The 25,330-nt window shown below is 38.9% G+C and overlaps 1 protein-coding gene across 6 annotated transcripts in view; it reads right to left on the bottom strand.

Annotated features, from left to right (window-relative positions):
• Positions 1 to 25,330, bottom strand: part of GLIS3 (GLIS family zinc finger 3) — a 429,892-nt gene that overhangs the window by 288,857 nt on the left and 115,705 nt on the right. For 4 of the 6 annotated variants that reach the window (XM_036928415.2, XM_036928413.2, XM_057498628.1 and 1 more), the window contains 2 exons: positions 10,417 to 10,624; positions 2,543 to 3,662 (listed from right to left, as the gene is read on the bottom strand). In XM_036928415.2, the coding sequence (XP_036784310.2) occupies positions 2,543 to 3,662; positions 10,417 to 10,547 (1,251 nt within the window). In that variant the 5' untranslated portion in view covers positions 10,548 to 10,624. The remainder of the gene's footprint in view (positions 1 to 2,542; positions 3,663 to 10,416; positions 10,625 to 25,330) is intronic. The other 2 variants (XM_036928416.2, XM_057498629.1) reach the window with 1 other exon arrangement.

Raw genomic sequence — 25,330 nt, forward strand, 5'->3', positions numbered from 1 at the left:
GTCTTATAATTTACATTGCCCCTAGCCTTTGCACCATGTGACACAGCCACAAAAACCCAAAGATCACTTCATGTCTCCAAAAGATGAATGTGGTCATTTTACTTGGCAAGGGATCTTGAGCTTTGAATCAACTACCATCAGATTTCAAAGCAGTGGGAGATGAAACATTTCAGTTTTAACAGTTCTTTGTGTCTGGATTCCAAGAGCAGAAAGACTGGTTTTGCAAAAGGCAGAAAAATGCATCTTTTTCAGACGTACATGCACATGAAACACAATGCATTCTATCTGTGGGCCACAACTTGAGAAGACTGTGAAATTTTCAAAGCATTAATATTTTCTGCCAGTTAGCTATAACCCTACAAATCAAGAAGATGACATGAACCAACATTAACAGTTTTCAGAAGACATAATGCTCATGAGATACATGTTTGATATGCACATAGATCCTATCTTCCTGCTAAAAATACACAGTCCCAAGGCTAGAATTGTAGTGTGAGTCAGCTGCAAAGAATCCGTTTTATATAAATACATGTGTACTATAACGTGTGTAACTTAATGTTTTGTAGTTCTAGACTTGATATGCTATTAAATCGAGCAATCTAAATTTTACAAAGAGTCCATCTAGAAGTGAGGAGCAGGCAGACTAAGGGAGAGAGCAATCACCATCCATACTCACCCTGAATAAGATAATGAAAAGCAATGCAGAGCTTAAGTGTAAACCTTCACATATCAGCTTATTCTTTCACTGAAGTATTTTTATTTTTAATAGTCATCATGCATTTCAGCAAAAGTCAACTTTATGAAGTTATATGCCATTACAAAGTCTGGGAACAGTGGGAAAATGGGGAAATGCTATTGCACAAATGTTAATTTTGCAATGCAAAAAATATTCTTCTGGATAATTCAAGCCTTTATGTTTACTTCAGTAAAGCCAAATCCAGCAAACTATTTTCAGCCAGGATTAGTCAGAACTAAAAGGTTGGACTGTTTTCCTTCAGAGACTGAATGTCTTTCCTGACTGCAATAGGCCAGTCAGTGTGTTCCAAACAGAATAAATGGAATTGCCTTCAATTGCTTGTCTCTTTCTGGCATTTTTAATGCAGAATCCTACTGATAGAGCAAGATTTTGCAGCCTGGAAAGTAATTATTCCTTTCACTCATATAACCTGGCACTCTCACAATGTATCAGCTTCAGGTTTTCCTTAAGAAAAATCACAACATGGGGCATAATGTAATGACAAGAAATGCAATTTCCTTCTGCCAGAAATTCTTCAAACTATTTCAGAAATACCTACTGGATGGTGAAAAAGTGCTTCTAATACTTGCATTACAGCTATCACTTGTTAGGTTTACTTTTACATGAATAAGACAACTTGGCCAATCTACAATCAAATATAAACATGGCCCAGATTCTTTATGTTCAGGACATACTATATACACTGTATTCTAGAAAGGTACTCTGGCTGGAGGACCACCACCTAAATAAGCTCCTTTTCAAAATGACTTAGGTATTTCACACATTTAGTGACCTATAACATATTCCATATCCAGGGGGTACCTACAATTCTCAGACAGAAATATTTCTGTCAATCTAAACTAATATAAAACATGTGTTCTTCTTTTTCCAAGAGTTAAGTGAGCTGTCTGAGATTGTGCAAAGCTGCTCTGTAGTCCCAAGGGTGATGACCTGCTTGTAAACCCTGAGGGTTTCTTTTAGGTGTGAAATTATTGTGAAATCATTTAAGAGTCATATTATTCAAAAATAGTAAATTTTTCCAAGAAAACAGAGATAGTTTCAGGATCAATGCTGTGAAAGGGGAGGAGGAGAGAAAGACCTTCCTTCACCCTGCCCATTCCCTTCAACACCAAACACATCTTCTCTCAGTCCCTTCTCCTCATAACCTTCCACAAAATCCCTCTCCTTAAAATCTCGTGTGATCCTGTGAGAGCCTGCTTCTCTGGTGTCCCCTGGGTGCTTTTATGCTGGCTACAAATTATTAACGAGCTTCCCCACACTGGAGTGTACAGTGTGCCAGTGTGTGGGTGTATGCAGCAACATTTTCACTGGCCAAGCTGCTAAGTGTGAGTTCCTTTCCAAACAGCAGAACCACCCCGCTTCCAGCCCCCATATTTCACCCAGTTGTTGAAGGGAAAGAAAAATCACTGAATGTTTGCTTTAGAGAAGAGCTGAAGCTTCTGGGGGCACGTGTCAGTTCCTCTGCTCTGCACTCTTCAGCAGCTTCAAGGTGGCGCCTAGCAGGCATCAATTTTCCAAGATTTTGGACAGTGTCAAAATTTGGGTAGCTCAACCTCCCCTGACACGTGGATCATATACACTTGCAAAAGAGAAACTACAAAATACCACAAACACGAGTAATTGAAGAAACCCTCCCCTTTCTCAGGCTGAAGAGTCAACCGTCATGGATACCTAGACCCCTGTGCATCCTAACTCCATACAAGAAAAAACTGTTCCCTGACTTGTGCCTGACTTTGGAAAACCACGTGCCCATGGATGAATTCCAGTAGGCTTGAGGAGACTCACCGTACACTTATTGGGCTTCTCCCCGGAGTGGACTCTCATGTGGATCAGCAGTTTATAGCGGGCATTGAATGGCTTGTACCTTCGAGGACAACCGGCCCAGAAGCAAGTGAAGTCTTCCCCCTTGCGCTGGTCTATGTGAACCTTCTCGATGTGCCGCACAAGTTCTTCCTGCTGATCATATAGGGCGCTGCAGTCGATCCAGCGACAGCAGTGCTTGCCCCCAAGGTCATCCATCTCCCCATCCTCCTCCAGGGCGGCCGGGGGCAGGGTCAGCGGCTGGGTGTGCGGGACCAGCTCTGGGCGGTGCAGATGTGGGTGGGAGTGGTAGGGGGGTGGGGGCCCTTGGGGCGCAGGTGCCAGAGGAGGCAGAGGCGGTGCAGAGGGCAGATCCAGGGCGCTTCCCGGGAAGTTATCCAGGCGCTCCGTCTTCAGCAGGCTGGCTGGCTGACCATCGGGGTCTGGCAGGCCGTGCTGCACCACCATGTTGTTGAGCAAGCCGGGCTGGAGGCCGCCATGTTCCAGCTGCTGCATGCGCTCATACTCCAGCACACCATCTTCTCCATAGGCTGGGATTGCCAGGCCACCAGTGGCCACCCGCACACCCTTCTGGCTGCTTGGCACTGAACATGATGGGGGAATGCAGCTGCCACGCACCCCCAGGAAATGCCCATAGACCTCAGGCTGAGGGGACATGTTGGCTGGAGAAGCCCTTGACCCATTGATGTAGGCAACCAAGGACGTGGGCGAGGTGCGGATGATGGTATTGAAGTCTATCCCAATGCCATCGGACAGTGGCGACAAGGACAGTGTTCTCTTCTTGGAGCGGGCTGAGTGGGACCTGGCCGAGGAGTGCCGGGGACTAGGGTATGGAGAGTGGCTATTTTCCATGCCAAAAAGGTAAGATGGCAATGAGTTAGAGACACTGTTGGTGGACATGGCTGTCCCAGGAGGAAGGCTAAGAAGTTCCCCTAGATCAACTCCATTCTGAGAACTGTGGCTGGAGGAGCGTGAAGGGAGAGCCCTGTAGCCATGAGACCACTCTTGTTTCAAGCTCAAGGCTGCCTGACTTTCTGTCAGACTCAAAGTCGTGGACGCCAAAGACTCACGTGAAATAAGGGACCTGAAAATAGCAGCCAGAAGAAAAAAAAAAAAAAGACAAACATTTTAGCAGGATATGGATTGCTTAGGAGCTAAAAGAACATTGCATTGACAATCCCTTAAGTATTTCCCCTAATTACATTCTCGGCTAAACACACAGTCTTTGGCTAAGATAAAAAACTCAAGGCTTTTAGTTCCAGGTAAATAACATTTTACCAAGAAGAACAACAAAGGCTAATGCTCACTGGAATAATAAAACAAAAGATCTATTGTTATAAATAATCTTAATACTTAAATACTTGCTTTATTTTGAAATATCCTTCTTAATGTGGGGAAAAAAATTAGAGACCTGGGAATAATTACTGACGCATGTCACAGCAAACCAAATCAGCAAGTATTTATTAAGCACCTACTGTGTGTAGCACACTATAAAAAGGCATTGCAGGGAACACAAATCTAAACAGTCCCAGACTTCAAGTAAAATCTGTTCGGTGAGGTAAATCATACACCCATGCTCGGTGCAAAGAAAAGGTAAATCCTTAAAGTCAAAGGGTCATCCAGGGGACCTAATAATTTCACAATTTCATTCCACTGACATTAAGGAATTTAAAAGATTTCTTTAAAAGATAACAATTCACACTATTATACTCAGTCACAACATCAAGTCATCTCAAGAAATGAAAAAAATAAATAGAGCCATAATACATGAAGGAGTGACAGCCTAAAATCAGTCATAGTTAGAATTATGAATTGGGCTATGCTGGATTTAATCACACTTGCTAGTTTTGAGTCTTCCATGAACTCTTGTCCTTAAATCAGAGTGGCTCTGAACTAAGAGCAGATAGATCATTTACTCTCAGTAGTTCACTTTTGCAACAATTCATCTTACCCTTTACTAAACATGCCTCATGTGTCACATTATTTACCTGCATATCAAAATCGTTTGTATTGTAGTCTGGCCACTTTAAAGTGCATTTTGCTTTTCTATGACATCACTGTCTTAAAAATCATTGAAGAGAAAAGTTAAGTCCCTTGGATGGAAAATTTGTCACAAAGAGGCTACACATAACTAATTCAGTGTATTTCTTGATTCAGACTTAGTATGTAATAGAATAACTTGGCTTATTTATATGTACCTGCATTTTTTTATGACAAAAAAATCAAAACAAAATACTCCATATAATGTCTATCTTCCCAGAATGAATCCATTTACTATTTCCAGCTGTTACACAGCTGTAGCAACCTGATGCCAAAGAACTGAGGGGAAAAAAGCAGCATTCTCATCCCATCTGTTCTTCTTGCTCCTTCTCACAAAATGGAAGCTAGGAACACTATTTCCTACAAGCATGAGGTATTAAGCAAGAAAACATCTCAGCTCTGAAATGCTGAATATACAGTGATAGTTAACACCACTATCGATGTGAGGTAATGTTTACCAAATACAAACACAGCAGGAATGTACATCCAGTTGCCCTTGACACAGATCTTTTCTGGGTCCACATCCTTATATTCAGACTGAAGTCCTCTTGCAAGTTCCAAAGTGGTTTCTGAACCATCTGTTTTTTAATTCCCTGTGGACACTTCCAAATATTTTCCCAGTACACCCACTGCAGGCACTGCCCCCTGTAGAGTTCAGCTGAAGGTTCCTGGCGATTGGCTGTCAAGAACCTGCTGGTTCCTTCCCCAGGGGGATTTGGTGGTTGCTTTCTGACCGAAGCCAAATCAGTAGTTGTGTCCTATATGAGGCAAAGACAACTGACTGCTTTACACCCTGAGTTTGAGAAGGTTTATGTAACATTCTCAAATTTGCCTGGTCTCTGTCATACCAGGGCATTTCAGATTTTTAAGCAGTAAATAACAGGCAGAAAGTATTTATCCACCTGTATATACTTTGCATATGAAATTATATTATTTGGTTTGAGGGCAGCCTACAGTGAGACATGTTCATTTGTTCCATTTTCAAGAGATGTTTCTTATTTTTCTCAGATTACATCTAACTATGGCTTGATTTAAATCTAAGCATAACCCCATGTAGGCATGTTCCTGAACTCCTTGGGCATCTCAGTTTTCTAAGATAGTTATACTTTTTTCAGAAAGAAAATTCTATAATTCTATATTCTATTCACTATGCAATAATCTGAACAGAGAACTCTCTTGTCTCAAATGGCCTTTGCCTAGCAGCTCATCTCCCTCCTGTATAATTATCCAGATCTCTTAACCTTTCAAAAGTCCTAATCCCTGAAACCTCCCCCAAATATACTAGCTCTCAGGAAGAGTCCTCTTTCCAAAGAAGTTATAAACTATCTGTATAGTGAATGTAGTTAGCCACAGGAATCTGTGTGTGTCATCTCCCTCAATGAAATTCAAAGCCCTTCCCCAGAAAAGATCAATTTTATCTCTCTAGTACCTACCAGAGTGTTAGATATATGTTTTCAAAAATGGTTGATCATGAAAGTGAGTAATCAATCAACATAATGATAACTAACCATCATTAATAGCTTACAAAACATGTTCCCTATACATTGTCTCTTTTGATACAGGCTATGAAGTAAACTGAATTTCTAACCTACATTTTACAAAGAATAACATATATGTTCTGTGAAATTTCTCCCAGTGACACCAGAAAAAAAGGAACAAAGTCTTTGTAGAAGTAAAAATGAAGCAGTATTTGCTAGGTAGTCACCTAACTGGATCACATACACCCTCCTTGTTTTCCTCATATCATGCCCATAAGGGATCCATAATGTTCTGTTTGACTAAAAGACCTGGTATAACAGGCTTAGAGTCACACAAGCTACAATCAGAACCTGCCTTTTCTGTTCTCTTTCTGCAATGATATGTTGATTGGCTGTGAAAGGTTCCAAAGGACTCACTCCTATAACCTGTTGCTATGCACACTATGCCTTCAGCCAAGAAACTGACAAAGAGCTGTGGTTCTATCACCAGACTGAGAACAATCTCAGTTCCATACTTTTATCTGTTTCATACTTGTGACTGGTTAATCCGCAGCTATATGTGAAAGGAAAGAGACGTAGTCCAAACAGAATAAAACCAACATGAAAAACTCAAGACACCATCAGCACAACAGCTTAGGGTCGCAGGTGAAGCAAGAGCTCAGTAACTCTCGTAGGGACAGAAGAGGTACATGGCAAAGCTGAGTTGCTTGGTTCAATGCCAAACTCAAAAATAAATACTAATTTACAGATTCCCTGGAATTCCTCAAACTGATGCTCAAGAGAATATATATGATATATGTCATATAAAAGACTAGTCCTGGTCTATCTGGAAGTCCTTGTCTATGTGTCTGGGCAAAGCCCCCAGAGGAATGAGCATCACATCTTAAGATAAGTATGGCTTTGTGAAAATGTCAGAACTTACAATGAGCTGAGAATCCATTCTCAGTCCCCTTGGCCTCCTCTGAGCTTTGTGAACACATTCCAACCCCAAAGGAAACCCTAGGAAATTCCATCCCCAGAAATCACCTCCAAGAATTCTGGTGTAAGAGAGAAAAATGTTGTGTCTTTTTGGATCTAGAATGACATTATTAGATTGATGGCTAAACTTTGTAACTGATAAGCTAACTGACCAAAGGCAAAGCATTTAGACTTTCTGTGTCTTGGGTCCATCATCTATAAAATAGGAATAATATTTGCAGGTAGTTTATGAATACTCAGCCATAAAATTAGATTAACAATGTTTGCAAAAGCATTAGAAAAGCTAAATACATACAAACCCCATGCAAGCAGCACCCAATCTGGTGTATGAAACCACTTTAGAAGGTGTATGAAACCTCTTTAAAAGGTTATCATATCAGCACTTGCACTTTATCATTTTAGGGGAAATATAAGCAACAACCTCTGTATTAGTTTGAGCAATGCCTAAATCAAGAGCAATTCCTGGATCTTCAAGACGATATGGTTTGCACTTACTAAGTGGAGCTAGTCAGAAATGGTCAGAAAGTTAATAAAGGCAAATACACAGCATTAGGGATGATGCACATCACTGGATTAAACAGAACCCAACAAAGCTCAGGAAGACTGCTTTTTTCCAAGATAAACACTCCAGAAAAAAAAAATACTGAAAGAAGGTCAAAAGAAGAAATACAGTAAGTCTATGAAAATAACTCAATATTATCAATAATTAAGAAAATGCAAATTAAGATGAAATAACAATTTGTACGTCCACTTGGTAAAAGTTTTATCAATAACAATACTAGCATTTGATAAGATATGGGAAAACCAGAATTCTCAGACTATTGATGAGCTTATAAACAGGCAGACCTTTCCCGCAGTACAATTTGGGATGTAACAAAAGCCTCAAAACTGTAAATTTCCTTTAACTCAGCAAATTTTAATTGCAAGAATTTATTCAATACGCAGAGATTTACAAAAGATTTACAGAACTGATCCAATGAAATATTACTTATAATAAAAACAGACAGAGACAACTAAATATAGAAGTAATAAAAGACTAATAAAAAGTTGTATGGTGACAGATGGGAGCTGGACAATATTGTGAGGATCAGTCATGATGTATAAAAGTATTAAATCACCATGATATTATGCTTGAAACTAATAGGATTTGTATGCCAATTATACTTCCATAAAAAAACTATTCCTGTAGAAGAAGTTTCAATAAACAGGAAATCAATGTCAAAAAATTATAGTTTAATTTATATACTTTTTAAATAAAATGGAATCCTAGGCAGAAAGAAGCCATGACAGGATGAAGATTTTTATTATGAAATAAAGTGCTCACATTGACTTTAAAAACTAATTAAAACACTATGTGTGTGTGTGTGTGTTCAATTGGCTGAAAGGATAGATGTCAAAATTCCACCCATGGTTGCCTGTGGGTGGTAGGATTCAGGATGACTATCATTTACCGCCTTGTGTTTTTCCATATTTTCTACAAAGAATGAGAACTGTATAGATAATAAGGACCAAACAACAAATTCTACAGCTTTCCAGAGGGCAGCCACCACACAGACTGAATAGTCCATGCCACCCGCCCACTGCCCCCAGCATGCTCCCAATGGATGAAACACAAAGCTGATTCTCTTTCCATCTTCTCTTTATCTCTAGAAGTCAGTATGCCTTCAAGTTGAACTGTTGCCTCCTATTGTTTTTCTCCTCTGACAGAACACACAATCCAATTTAAGGATCACAAATAAACGCAACCTTTCCAAATTGCTGAAAGTAAGTTCCACGCTTCACCAAGCCACTTCCCAACTCCTGTTTCTTTACTCATCCTGCAGAAAATCATTTCCATAGAATGACTCAGAGAATACATAGTCAAAAACACACGTCAGTGTATCTTTAAACTGTTATCTTTTAAGGGGGATATAAAATTATGCTAAGGAATTAAATATGCCAGAGAACACTGAGATAATGACCCTTCTTCCCTGGGCAACCCATGAAAGGCACTGCATAAGGTACGTGGCTGAGGCAGCTTGTGCCCTGCCTGCCATCAATTTCTCCATTAATTATGACTTTCTGCCTTCAAGGCATGGGCTGGACTGCCACAGACAGGAAGCTTCCCAATGACACCTACCACATGAGTACAATTAATTTTACGTGCCACACTCAGCAAGTCTGAGAAGTCCCTCAGGCATAATCATCAATGGCAGTTTCCCATCACAAAAAAAACCTTAGGTGAAAAACAAGTTTTCATTTCTTGAAAAAAGTGGCATAAAAAATGATCCAGGAACTATAATTTCAGAGTCTCAAATGGCGGCAAGGAAGACAGTGCAGTGATACAAGAAGGGGAAAGGGGTATAGGAAGAAAAGAAGGAGGAAGGAGAGGAATAAGAAATGAGATCCCAGAACTGCACGGCACTCGGGATGCCAGCCTCCCAGGAAGAGGAAGCAGAGGCCCAGGGAGTCAATCTCCTTTGCAAAATCACAGTTAAGCAGAGCCAGAACTAAGAGGCAAGAACTCTGAATTATGTTTCTCCAAGAAGACTAATTACAGAAGATGAAATAATTCATTTCAAACATGAAAATAGACTGCATACATTGCACAGTAGGTTAGTTTTATGTCCGTCATAATATCAACTTGAGAGACATAGAAATTTATCTAAGGGGGGTGATTTCCCATTCCTATTCAATTCTCCCCCATAGAGATAGATAGAGCATTTATTAGACCTACTTATTGGACTTACTTATCCCAGCACCTAATTGGAAACTGTGTTGAAATATTATATAACTTATAAATGAATGTCTTCCCAGATACATCATAATGCCTTGACATTCAGGATTTCTATCTTTACTTTTTCTGCTATTTCCCTAAACTTCAACTATTGTATTATGCAGACAGTAGGTACAACCTGGTTAGATGGTTAGATGGGTGGACAGACAAAGCAGATTGTAAAGCAGCCTGGGACACCACAACATATACACTGAAAAATGAGCAGGTAAAATAGATGTATATGGAACATCTCAATTTTGCAGGCCATCAAATAGCCTGCTTCACCTGAAACTGAAGGATTTATACACTGGGCTTTAGTTAGAGGCCCAAAAATCTCAAACTGGGCATCTATTTCACTCATACCGTAAGACTGCAGGTATCAAACCATTCTTCCCAATGAAGATGATATTACGGTGCATATTTTGCTTTTATACACTTCCCCCTACAAAGTTCAAATTCCAAGAGTTGCTTGAATGAGTATGTGTATTGTATGGGTGGGTGTGTTGTATGTACACATGTATTCAGGAAGGGAAAACACTCGTCGGTTGTGATTATACCATAAGGAGGAAAAAAAAGTAACTTGAGACCTGGTATCTGCAGGAGGTATATTCAGGTTGGCTGCATTCATTGCCCTCTGTAAGCTAGGACTGATCTGGTTGCATGCTGTAGAGACCTGGCTTGCTGGAGGTGAAATGGGTCCCAGTCGCTGAACCATCATGGGACTGCTGGTGACCACTAGATTGTTGCAGCTGCCTTTTCCAATGGACTTGCACTGAGGCCCAAAGCCAAGAGCCCCTAAAAACAAATGAATCAGGTTAGCTTTCATGTCCCTTATATCAGAAATCAGTCTATACACGCATGTGCACACTTATATCAGGACTCATCTTTAGAGACAGTCCTGGGATCATCTTTTTTTAACTGCTTTTTTCAGTATGAATGATATCAAAAAGCTTTCTCTCTAATTACAATGAAAAAGCCACTGCTACAACAGAAACTCTTCTATAATCACCACTCATATAAAATATGCTCACATTTTGCTCCTTCTATGTAGAACTACCCAGTTTTATTAAAAATCATATTTTACCATCTCTTTACCTAAAGGGTTAAGGTAGTAAGTAGATGGGATACTTCTATCAAACCAAGTTTTTTCTAGAATATCTTGAATCACCCAGCAAGGAAAGTTGACACTGCTGGAAAAAACTTGTTTAACTGGTTTATTTCATTACAACTCTGATCTTCCAAAAAGCCTCTTTAAAAGGAGGGCTGTAGCCCTCCAATCTTGATTGGTCCTCTTCATCCCAATAAACTGTTTTTTAGTTTTCAGGATGAAATTTAAAAATCAGGATGACAGAGCCATAAACAAAACACTCATCCTAAAACAAGTATGGTAACCGAATTCAACATAGATTATTCATTTCAATAGTAATGATCTTTGAATGTAGTAAAATTTGGTACATACCCAAAGGGGGAGGAAAAAAACCCACAAAAATCTGTGTTATTACAGAAAAGTGAAAAGAAAAAAGAAAAAAAGGCAAACACTGCTATGACTCATCTATTTAAAAAATAATAGTGGTTGAATCATTCTAGACATTCCTTTCACATGGATGTGTTTTTTCAAACATTTTTTGCAAACTACCTGGTCAAGTCTCAGTGACTGTATACTCTGTTACCATTTCAAACAAACAAAAATAAATATGATCTACGTTTTTAACATATTAGGCTCTAGAACTTTCTCTTCAAATTCTCCATCTTGTCAATGATACACTAGGATCAAAGTAGGTGAAAAGCATCACCAGTAACTTTCCTTAGCCCTGGGAGTATAATTTCTTCTTGTGTTTTTCCATAAATTAAATCAATGGCCCAAAAATGATTTTCCCATCTTCTGTAACATTCTCTCCCAAGAGCCCACAAAACCAAGGGATAACCAAGACCTTAGAGCAATCACCATGCTCTCATCAACAAAACCATATCTCATCTCAAAAATTCTGGGAGAATCACAGCATTTTTGGCTGGCAGGAACCTGCTCTAATCCATCCCCATAGGAAACTAAAATCCAAGCAGTAAATGACTTGCCCAAGGTCATTCAAGGACTTGATGACAAAGCAGAAATGGGTTCTACTAGGGTATAGTACATATAATGTATAACAAATTCTGGCACCTATCGGTTTAAGTTTAGGTGCTGAGATGCTTAGTTTCTTACTTGATTACTTGCCAAGATCATTAGCTCCAACAGAAATTTCTCTTTAACTTTTTCCAGATACATAAACCAGAACCTTGCCTCTACTCCACTCCACCACAGTTTATATCTGATGCATCTTCTTGTGCCTTAAGAGATTAATTACAGATAGTCTCTCTATTTTTATTACTCACATGTAACACTGTACCATCGGTCTTCATCTTGACACCAATAGTAGTGGGCTCACTTTTATGCAGGACTCATAAGCTTAGTATCTTTATGAATTCCAACAAACAAAAAGCTATTTGCTTTTCAACCTCCTTTTTCACCTTGGAAAAAGGCAATGTGCTGGTTCATAGCTTAATCAAGTACATAAGACACTTGAATTCTCTCCCCTGATTCCATCACTGTTAGCCACTATTGTTAACAGCAACATCAGATGTCAGGTGTTCTGTCAAATTCAATGCCATATATTGATCTAAAGAACCCAGTCATTCCATACCCGTGTCCTTCTCAGTAAGGAGGTACTAACATCAACCTCTAAAACAAAAACATATTAGCAGCTGGAACAGCACAACCAAGAAATACTACCTGATCACAAGAATTGTAATACATTCTTTCATCAAATCTAAGATGCTACATATTATATGGCATAGTATTATTTTATGTCCCAGTAAGAATACACAGTGCTAAGGAAATGAATACATGGTGGTGAGATTTCAAAGATGTTCACATATGAAAATATGTGCACCTTAGAATTGACAAATACCAACACAGTTGCTGAAAAATTTCTTTTAACCCTAGTCTCTTTCATTCTTTCATGCTCCGCTCTCTGCCTGGCATGCCGTCACCTCTACCTTGTCTACCTAGTGAGCACCTCTCCACTCTAGGTCTCAATTCAAAGGTCACCTTCTGACTCCCCCTTCCCCATTGCCAGCTAGGGAAAATATAACGAATTCTTCCTTTCCTTTCTCCACAGTCTCTCATAACACATCTGCCTCAGCACCTTCAGGAAACTGAAATGTTTATGTGCCTGTGCCCCTTTCCCCTTTGATACATTATTGCTTTTCAAAGACCAAACTGTTGTTAGACATATCTCTGCCGCTTGCTCAGCACCTAGCCCAGGGCCGATACAGTACACAACAAAGTCTGTCAGTGAAGTTAAGACTGATACAGAGGACAGATTGGTGGCAGGGGTAGGGGGATGAAATAGGCGAAGAGGATCAAAGGTACAAATTTCCAGTTATAAAATAAATCACTCAAGGAGATGAAATGTACAGCATGGTGACTACAGTTAATAATACTGTATCACATATTTGGAAGTTGTTAAAAGATTAGATCATGAAAGCCCTAATCACAAGAAAAAAAAATTTGTGACTTTGTATGTTGACAGGTGGTAACTAGATTTGTGGTGACTATTTCCCAATGTATACAAATATCAAATCATTATGTTGTATACCTAAAATATATACACACATATATACTAATATATATATTAAAGTATTATAAACTATTAAAAGGTATATTAAAAACTAATGTTATCTGTCAATTCTACCTCAATTTAAAAAATTAAAGAATGAAAGAATTAATTACGATAGTTATACATGAAAATTAAATATTGGAACATTATTTCTACTGAAACCATCCTGGTTTTCTTTTTTAAAACAGTGCCATTTTCCAAAACAAAGTCCAACTAAGTTAATTCTTTATACATCTCCACAGTACTGCTAAGTCAGAGTAAAGATGAAGCTAGTTGGAATCATAATCATAAATTCATGCTCCTGTCCTACAAGTTTACACTGGTCAAGGCAGCCTTTTTAACCATCTACTCTGGATTCATACATTCACATTTTCTCACTGTGTAACAGAGAGACATTAATCCTCCCTCCCCAGCTTCTCCATCATTTTTATTATACCACCTCCTACTCCCAAATTCACTGGTCAACTTAAGCCTCATTTAACCACAGAGAAGTGACAGGTTCTAAAAGTTAGCACATATGGTGTCCCTGAAGCATGCACAAAGCTGAATAGTAAATTTCTTGCAAACACATAATGTTTGTGGCACAGCTGTGAGAATGTTCTGGAAAATGGTATCATCTGTCTCACAAGCAGAAGCAAGTAACAGTTTGACCAGATCCACTGTGCTCAATGCAACCATTTTAACTTCACATCTTTTGTTCATAATGCCAGATAGAATTGACACTTCCAGACTGTTTAGAATCGTGCAGTGCTTTGGATTATGGGTTCTAGAGACAACCTGCCTGGGACCCCACCTCCAGTTGGTTGGGTGACTTAGGCAAATTACTGACGTATATACATGCCTTATCTCTGTCTTCTCATCTATAAAATGGTGAGAAAAAATAACAACACCTCACAAAGCCGTTGGGCATCCAGTATTAATTATACACATGAACTATTCTGCACATTGTCAGCACATCGTAGGTACTCAATGGATGTTAGCCACTAATATTTTTATTATTATTGTTCATGCTTGTCATTGCTTCTTTGCTCCATTCTCTTTCTTGAAGTAAGAAGAAAACAGTTCTTTATAATTCTTTGCACAAAACAAGATAGTAAATGATGCTATTCAACTCTCTACCCATTTCCACTGTTCTTTGTGCTTTAAGCCTGGAGACAATTTTGTTTTAAAACCAGGTGTCATCACAGATAGAAGAAAAGTTTTCAACTGGCCAAGTTTGAATGTTCCTTGGCTTGTCATTCCCTGAAAACAAATCATACAGTTTTCTGACTACCAGATGTGCCAGCTACTTGTGTACTGGTTTTCATTTTGAAATACTGCTTATTTTTAGAGACTGCACAGCGTTTTTTTAAAAAATGTGTTTACTGCTCAAATAAGGATCTAAGTGTATACCACATCCATTCTAGGTAGAATCACTGCATGCTGGTAGGGAGCACCAACGTTTTGCATTTTCAAGTTTCTGAACTGAGAGGTCATCTTAGCAGGGGCATGTTTTTAATTAACATCTTTATTAGTTAAAAGGGTTCTCTTGAAGTCAAATAGTTGATTATGTCATAAGTAACCCTGCTGAGGTTGCATCCTTCAGAACAATTTATGTTTATCCATTGGTTCCTCTAAAAATGACATAGATATGGGAGGAACCAGAAATGGCATGTATACGGGAGGAAGATATGGAGATGTACCCAAAGTTCTTTTGGTAGTATTGTTCATTCAACTGACACTTATCAAAGGCCTATCGGGAGCCAGGCAGTCCCGGGAGATAATGGCGAACAAGACAGACAGCGCCTCAGCCCCCGTGGAGCCCATACTGTGGCCACTAAAATGAGTATCAAATTAACCATTCATTATAAAAGAGGTGATCCCTGCTCGTTGTTTAAGTCATATGAAATGGCTTACTTTATAGGTCAAACATGATCAAATAAAAGCAATTTCTTTGCCTAACACATAAACATGGTGTTATGGGAACAGAAATAAAATATATGAGTACATGAGTCCTGCAGTGTGACCCTGGGTAAGGTCCTTAAAATCTTTGTGCATCAGTGTCCTGTTCCCTAAAATGGTGACAGTAATAGTACCTAACTCACAATGTTGTTAAGAGAATTAAAAGGATCAGTATATATTTCTATATGCCTTCCCACCTCTAAGGATCAGGGTTTTCTTCCCAACCTTTCACTTTAAAACATTTCAAATATACAGAAAAGTTTCAAGAATAGTACAATAACTCTATTGATAAACTTCTTTGATCTCTTCATTCATCTCTCTGTATATAATCTTATTACTGTTATTATTATCATTAATTTGTTGAACCATTTAAGAATAAGTCATAGAATTATTGCCCTTCACCCCTAAATTCATAACCACAGCACAATCGTCATATTCAAGACATTTAACCACTGGCATGTAGTACACCATTTATATTCAAATATTACCAGTTATTCCAGTAAAACCCTATAGAATAATTGTTTTCCAATCCAGGATCATGCATTTCAAAGAAAGGGTTTGAGATTCATGCTGAGGTAGGTCAGTAAATCACTGGACACCAGAGCACTGAAGGCAGACAGAAAAGTAGAAAAACAGAGAAAGAAAAGAAGTGGGGGTTAACAATATATGGTGCAGTAGTTAAGAGCATGGGTTAGCACCCTAGCTCCAGCACTGACTCACAGTGTGACCTTGGACAAGTTACTTAGCCTCTCTGTATCTCAGTGTTCTGCTCTCTAAAATGGGTTAATTCAAACACATGTATCACTGAGATGTTTTGAGGATTAAAAGATCTAATATATGTAATATATTTAAGGCCTGGAACTTGATAAAAGCATTATAGGTGTTAATTATATTTTATTAGTGAACTTGTCTCTGGTATCTTTCTGACATTGTTTCTAATACCCCTTCTTTCCTGAGTGACCAAGGACTGCATGCTGATACCTCCCAGCCCAAGACCTTCTCCTTAACACACAGTAGCCTTGTCCTTCTCTGGATGGCTCCACACTTCAGGCCTCTCTCTTTCCTCACTCACATCTTACCTTGCTCGTAGACTCTCCCCAGCTTTCATTCATCCCGAGAAGTAGAAATAAGAAATTTAAGAAATTCTTGCATACTGAACATACTAAGCTAGCTCTGTAGTTCTGTCAAATTTGTAATGTTTCACCACTGAGATATAGTAGTGACAACTAAATAAATATATATATGTTGTATGTTACTCTGCAATACAGTAAGGCACGGGTAAATGGCTAAGAACACCAAAGGATGACAATCAGAATGAAATAACTGGTGCCTATATTCAATTTAGCAAATGCTACAAATGCTCAAAACTGCACAAAACCTAAGGGATGTAAGGGATACTGGGTACAGCATTCTGCCTCCATGGGGCTTACAATCTCTGTAGAAATAAGACTTATTCACCTAGGAATACTCAGATAATAATACTGGATTGTATAGGATTAAGCATGAAGCTGAAAGAGAGACAGGAGTTGAGAGAAGGGAGAAATCTCCATGTACCACATAATTCATTGAAGAAGAAGAATTTTAACCACATAAGCATTTCCCACAGTTTTTCGGGGAGTCCAAAGTGTTCACTGATAACTAAGGCAGGATCATGGAAAGATCCATAGTCAAGTGGGTTTGGGAATCCCTAATGTAACTAAGTTACACATATCTTTTCAAGACAGGTCTTTTCAGAGCCTTTAAAAATGTGCATAGATATAATAAATCTCTTGGAAGAACAAATAATAAGCAAAATACATTTGTTTTCTTTTCCCTTATGGACTCACCCAAGTGAGTGATGCCACTCACTTTTTCCTTGTCACTCTAAGGAACACATTTTGGGAAACAATAACCCAAAACATGAAGGAAGAATGAGCATGTGAGTAAGAAGAAGATAGTAGGGTGCAGACATGGAAATACAAGGGATGAGACATGGTGTGTTCTGGAGGAAACGACGAGAAGACAGGGCTGCTGGCAAGAGGCAGCTCTGACCAGAAGGAAGGGAGAAGACAGACTTACAAGGGTGATTTAGTCATCCTGGAAGAAGTGATTTTAACAACCAGACATATGTATTCACCAATGGCTCCAAACCTGGTTGCACATTAGAATGACCAGGGAAGCTTTTCAAAAATGCAAAATTATAGGCTCCACTTCAAATCAACTAAGCCAGATGATGCTGGTGTAACTGGCCTGCTGACATGCATTCTGGGGCTCAGTGCTGTACGCAGTGGTACACCCCATTGCAAACCCAGTTCACACAAGATTAATCTGGTGGAGAAAGAGAGAAAGGCTGGAGGAGTCCATGAATCAGAGGCTGGACAAACAGTGAACAGGAGACACATGTTGGTAAATCACAGAATTCAGAAAGCAACGGTTATGGAAACAAATTAGAGTAAGATGGAGGATTTTATAATTGGCTGATAAAGATTTAGGAGATCAAGTTAAAAAAAAGAGGGAGGTTACATAAAGACTATTTTTGTGATTCCATTCCAAAGTGTTATTTCATCCCAGTCAATAAATAGGCCGAATCTCAACCCAGATTAATGAAGATTCCCACAATTTGTGCAATCTCCCACCACTCTGCCCTCAGGAGTTCAGCCTGAATCTACCCAGTTTATCCCACAAAGAATATAACTTTCACACCAACACTTTTTAACCTTAGTCAGCATTCAGGAATGTTGGCCACAAAGTATGGAATCACCAGCATTACTCATTTCATGTTATCCCTGCATTAAATGGAATCATATTTATACCCTGAGAGATTAAGAAATATCATATTGCTTTCTGCACTACTCAATACCCTGGATTCCTGGAGCCTCAATCTTGCTCCCCACCACCCGGCATTCCTGATAAAATGTCATTAATACCCAGCTCCAAACTACCTCATAAAGATGTAAAGATACAGTAAACAACATTCCTGAAGTTTATATTCTAAAGTCCCATCAGTCAGCTATTGTACATCAATTATCAACTAATTAGTAGAGAGTGCTCATGCTGACCCTTCTGTTCTCTTCTGTAATGATTTGCCAAGTTAACTGAAAGCTGATCTGTTCCATAGAGACTCATAGTATAGCAAGAGTGTTAAATAAAGTTCACCTACAATTAGCCTGGAAAACCAAGAGGAAATGTAAGCACATTTTACTGTTTTTCCCTCCACAAATTTTCTAACAATCCCATGGGAAGAGAGCAGATATATTTGTTAAACAAGCTAACTATTACTCTGAAAAACTGAAATACCAGCACAGGCACAGTTTAAGAATTTACTGCTTCCTGATCAGGTATTTGCTTATTGCATCCCTGCTCTATGCTCCAGTACATACTCTAGGGCTTGCGGATACACAGTTGAGTCAGATTCTTGCTTACAATCTCATTTAAGAGTCTTAAACCAAGGTTTATTCATGGAATTAATACGTGAAAAGAAGTGTATTCAAAGTGAAATTATTATACTTACTCTATAAAGAAAGGACTTCCATAAATAAAAGAAAGGATGACAGCAAGGAAGGGAGGAAGCATATTTTAATGTGAGAAAACTGTCCCAGTTTCCCAAAGACCATGAACAGGGCACATTTATGAAGAACCACATGGGGCCTTGGTGCTGTGCTGTCCTGACCGGGTCCTGGGCTGTAGGGTCAGCCTTCTGACCAGTTGGAGAGATTTTTAACCAACACATGAAACAATTAGGAAGCACCCAATCTGAAACTGATTTGCCATAATGCTAAGCACAGAAAGAGTCCAAACAAACAAAAGAGGTCTGTATGAACTGGAAGAGGCTTGATGGAGGAGGTGAGACTTGATATGAGCCTTTTAATGGCTGGAAGGGAGAGGTAAGTACAAAAAGTGGGCTAGCCAAAGCAAAAGGAGGAGAATGTGCTGGAAAAGTGGGATGGAGGCAACATGGAAAAGTGGCAATAATGAAGATACCAAGCCCAGAATGGCTTCATTTACCAGCTGTGTGACCTTGGGCAAGTTCCTTAAACTCTCTGTACCTCTGTTTCCTCATTTGAAAAATGGGGATGGTGTACCTACCTTCATAAGGCTGTTTGGAGAACTAATAACTCAGTGTATGTAGAGCACTCAGAATAGTGAGCAGTGCACAATATTCTCTAAGCTTTTGGCATTCATATGCTTATTAAAGTATTATCAGGTTACACGGGGCCTCTAAGGCCAGGCCCAGCAAAAGTGCCATAGTAGCTTCTGAAGCGTGGGTATGCGTGATGAGGGACTGTGAAGGGGACAGTCTGACTATTTTCAGCACATATGGAAACAGAGCAAAGACTCGAGGCAGGAAAACAAACTAGGACAATGTTGCTATGATCTCAGGGTGTAGTGAGGAGGCCTGGACCAGGCCAAGAAGCAAATAGAGGGAACAGAGTAACCCCAAATGACCTTATAAAGAAAACAAATAAGAGGGTTGTTGAAGGGCCTATAAGAAGTACTACATTCCAAAATCCTTCTCCATAAATTAACATAGAGTTCTCCCTAAGCTGCTTGGACCCCCAAGTCAACGAAAAGCAGAGAATGGATGAGAAACAGCAAAGCTGTCTACTGGTGATCCCCCTCACTTTACAGAACAAGCACAGAGACCCCTCTGTCAGAAAGCAGGTACTCAACAAGTATTTGTTGGGTGAATGAATAAATAATATGACTTTAAGAGCAACTCATAAGGCAAGCATAGTTCAAGGCCACAAAGTTGAGACAGTCCAGCGTAAAATGTGTCATGATGTGGAAGAAAAATGGTGATTCCTGGTGAATACAGTCACTGATACGTCCTTGTCTCTAAATTACTGAATACCTGGAAAATCTCTAGTTTGCCCCTCTCTCCATACTCTCCTGCCACACACACACACACACACACACACACACACTCAGCATGAAGAGAGTATATTCTAAGCCACTCACTACAAATCAATGGAACTTTTTTTTCAGAATCTAAGAGCTGGTTCAGAGGCAAAACCCCATTTGATCCTTCATATTAGAGGTAACCTCTTAGTATCTAAAAGGCACAGCTTACACAATCATCATTAAAAGTTGCTAGACTACTTTTGTTTTCCCTCAAACCCATCCAAAGAGATATAAACTCTAAGTATTTTGTTACATACTCTACATGGGCTTCCAAGTCCTATAGATAGGATGCTCTGAAGCATCAGACCCAGAGAAAAGGCAAGTAGTTATTGAGATTATATTCTTTTATATTAAAAATTGAGTCACCCATACTTCTAAGAACCAGAAAGTACCCAGCTTCTTGCACCTAGAAGTCCCCGACGGCTGCTCAGCTCTCATTATCCAGATACCCTTTGCCTCTAGGCTGTAAATTCTTGACTTTATATATGTTCAAAAGCCCATTCAGCAGCCCAAGTATATGCCAAAAAAAAAAATGTTGAGCTATTATTTATATTTCGTGCACCTTCGTCTCAGGAGGGTTCCTATAAGACAGCTAAAAGTAGATACTGCTTTATTTTGTCCTCTCAGTCCTGTGCAGAAGCCTAAATCCACTGAGACTATCTAGGTGCTCTGAAGGCCATAGGAACAAAAAGGACCACCTCTGAGGAGGAAGCCAAAGGAAGGGGAGGGTGCCCGAAGTCTCAGAAGGACAGTAATTTGACGGTCCCCCAAGTAGTAAGGCAGCTCTCAGAGAAGGTCGTGGGTGTGGAGGGCATGGCTGCAGGACGAATGTACAAAAACCAGATTTTAGGTCTTGGGGCTCCAAGCTGCAGCAAAACTTCCTGTGCTTAAACAAGGCACAGAGCAGCAGACTTGTAGAAACCACGTGGGCTTGGTCGGTGGGCACCTCAGCAATAGCCTGATGGACCAAGAACAAGTAAAGCTCTCGTAATGGTCTGTTCTGTACATAAAGAAAATAATTTTAAGAACCGTTTCTTGTATATACGCATCGGGAAAGTAAGTCATACCCACCGCAGATTCAATTAAAATTAGAGATAGGATGGCTGAAATATCTACCCTTTGGCTCAAGCAACTTGTCATTGTATAAAATTACATAACTTTAATCAACCTACCAAAACATAAAAATAAAATTTTAATATCACACACCTCAACACACAGTCTGGCTGAGGCCTCTATAATTTAAGTTCCCTTCTCTTTCATTTAATGCTATTTTTGAACTTAGAACTTGAGTAATCTAATATATGCATCTCTGTAAGCATGATTGGAGCATGACTTAGCATTAAAATAAATGTGACTATTTTATCTCTACACACTGCAGTTCTAATTCAGACACCGGACCAGCAATAACTCATTAAATAATAACTAAAATGAGGTAAACAGTAAGGACGAGCATGACTTCCAACCCAAATTCTTTCTCATCACAACAGAAAAGCAATTGAAATACAGATTGATGCTAGTATGAAAAAAAAATCTAAACTAAGAGCAGTGTTCAAGTTCTCCCTAAAGTAATACTTTTTCAAGGAGTTGTACTATTTATCTGAATTTCGGTGTTAAAGCTGAGAGTAAATGTGAATAAAATGTTGAATGCTACTCAAGTTGAAACCTTATTTCCTGAATAATACACAAACTCTCATAAGAGAATTAATAGCAAATCATAAGCAACATAAGATCCTATGGCTTTCAAAGTAAATGGGAAGGAGAAATAAAATCCCTCCCCAATTCTCCAAGCGTCAGTTAAGTAAAGACCTTAATTTGGTGGTTAGAGTGTCTCCTCTTTTGACTGTTCCAGGTAAACCAATTTAAAAATACTGCCAGAATTTGCTTTCTTTTTTCTAAAATTCCATAACAAAAGAAAAATAACAACAGAAGGTACACATTTCGCTTTGCTCTTGCACAACAGGAACATATACCTTGATACAAATCTATTATTTGGAACAAAATATTACAGTAAATACCTATGAATCACTGGGTAATAGCTCTTTACAATGAGTAGAAAAATTATGAAGGTATCTCTAAAATATTTTCAACAAGGAAGACTGTTTAGACACTAATCTTAATAAGATCATTGTAACTCTAAATTCTCAAAAAGGAGTCAATATAATTTGCTTCCAAACAGACTTATCCCATCTAAGGGTATGAAATCTTAGCACTTAGAGACATGAATGTTTCAGACTCACTGTACTTCGATAAATCAAATCATGTGTTAAGGCTGAAGGATTAGTGAGAAAATAAGCCACTTGACCAAATTTCACAGGCATCCTTTCCCTTTCTTCTCTCTTGTAGCTATTGAATACTAGTTAGTCAAACCTACTCTCTTAGGTACTTATCTTATGAAATACCCAGAAAAGGTAATAATACAGGGAGACACCTTTTCTTTGGTTTTCTTCTGTCCAGCAATATTGCTGAAATCATGTCAAGGTTCAGAAGAGATTTTGCTCCACGCTCAGAATCCTCGGACCAAGCCAATGAGAAAAATAAGGGGATGGACAATTTCTTCCTTCGTATTTAAACACAGCGAGCACCTTTGTTGGGAAAGATTTTTTTCCACCACCTTCTTCCAAAAATATACCAATCAGAGCAACCGGAATCACTGTTATTGTACCTCTGGGGAGAAGGTAAGGGGACAAAGACTGAGAAATCATGTCCCATGAATACTGGCTGCTCTGTCATCTGACACCGGCAGCACAAGGAATTTTAGTAACACCTCTATCCAGAGAAGGAAAGAATAGACTCCGAAAGAAATTTGTAAAGAAGACATATAATTCAACTCGACTGACTTGTTTTTTGACACGTAGCCTTGAAAAGAACAATTTTACCTCAGAAAGTTGGCAAATACAAACTGATTTTTTGATAAGTTTTAACATGTATTTTACTAAATGCATGAAGAGAGACTGAGGGAGAGAAACGCCAGGTATTCCAGGACAGGGGGGTTGTCGGGTTTCTCTTTTCTGTAGTTTTGTTTACTTGGTCAAACAAAAATACAAAACCATGTAATTAGATGGTTGTTTATACATGATTAAGCATGAGCTCATTGAACTTTACATGCCAAAAAGTCAGAGATGTGGTTAAGGGCAAGAAGGAACCATTAATAAAAGGAAATAAAGCTGTAATACATTTTTCACTTATGAATAAAAATAATTCAAAGGTCTCTAAATGGAAAAAGAGAAAAAAAAGATCAACCATGAGTAAGGGCAAGAAACCAGATAATTTTACAAATGGGGTTAAAATTCATGAGATATACAACATAAGATACTGGTACTTTTCCTCCTCTATGATCCTAATCCTATTTTTGTTTCTAATAAACATAATTCACAATGAGAACATAACAAAACTTACCTGTATTATATTTCTTTAGATTTGTTCTGGGAAATATTTAACCAAGAACATGTTGTTCCTTTACAAGAGTTACTTGTTCTCTTCATAAGTGTCTTCCCTACTAATCCTCTCTGGAGAAACCAATAGCTGTCAGTTCCCTTGAAAACACCAAGTGTCCTTTCATTTTTCACAAATGTAGGATTTTTCTTCCCAAAATGAAGTGGGCCCATTGAAGGCAGTCCTTCCCACGTTCCCCCAGGGAATCTGTGATCTTGGGCTGGGGCTCTGAAAAGTGGTAAATCAACTGCTCATAGAGCTCAAACACCAAGTTATGGATGAGGTCAGTGAGCAAGTCTTTCCGATGACAGAAAGAATGAACTGATCCTACTTACTCTGCCTTAGGTAAGGTTTCTAGCCACTCCTGTACCTCTCCTTACTGGGAAAATATAGATCACCTCTGGAGGCCACCAGGCAAATGCAAAAGGAACCCCACAGGTGGTTTAACTGCATGTGCTCTTTTCTGCAACCAAACGACTCACTGTGTTGCCAACACTGACTGGCACATGGCTGCAGGGATATTACATGGCAGAGACCACTGATCAAAATGAGTAAAGCACATAGAAATCCAACACCCAGTCCTTCAGGCTGAGGCTAAAATGAATTTAATAATATTTGAAAAGACCATAATGCCTCAGGAGCATAAACATTGACTTTTACAACCTGACTCTAAGAACATCTCCAAGTCACATCAACTCCCCATCTGGCAGAGGGACTTTCCTTCTCAACCTACACCACCTGCCACCTCTCCTCCTCCCAACGGTCCCTCCCCTCCCTACCCACCACATGAGCCTCAGTCAGTTCTGACCTCCAGAGCTACCTCCAATCCTACACACAGCCTGCACAATGGAATTGGGACAGAATGCACTTCATTTAACCCTATGTGATAAACTATAAAACACAGAAACTCCTAAAAAGCTCATTTCCAAGAAACTAAGATTATCAAAGAGAGCGTATCTGAAAAGGCATAGATATTTGAGACAAAGAACAACACTCACAACTAATATGGCAAAATATTCACCTACAAAAGCCTATGTATTATCTATATATCTTGCATGACAGGTGTACTTTGTTCTAAAAGTACTTTTTAAATTATCAATCTAATTGATCAAATAAAGTTCTAAATGTATTCATTTAGGGTTAAAAGCCACCCAAAGCTCAGGGAAAAGTACACTCTCACAAAACAAACTCTTTTTGAGGCAGAAACTCACAGATTTTTATCTTTAATGTTGAAGGAAGGGGAAAAATCTTGCTCAATTAATACATATTGATTTTTTGAAACAGTTTAATATCTACTATAGTTCCAGATAAGAAATGTGGTAATTTATTCCTAAACAATGTGTGGCATGTAACTCAACACCACTCTTCATCAATAATTAATATTAATAATTAACAAGTATAAACAACAAAAATACCTTTTGGAAATGTTTCAACCAGGCCCTTTCCTCATTCCACAGCCTGCCTATTGCCCCCCTTCCCTCTGTGTGGGGTTAATAACTAAACTTCCCTCATCTCTGACATGCAACACTACCCAGCAACAATCTTCCCAAGAATGCATGCATGAATACCTAAGACTGAAAAGAATACAAGT

The sequence above is a fragment of the Manis pentadactyla genome, chromosome 3, assembly GCF_030020395.1.
Source record: "Manis pentadactyla isolate mManPen7 chromosome 3, mManPen7.hap1, whole genome shotgun sequence".
NCBI lineage: Eukaryota > Metazoa > Chordata > Mammalia > Pholidota > Manidae > Manis > Manis pentadactyla.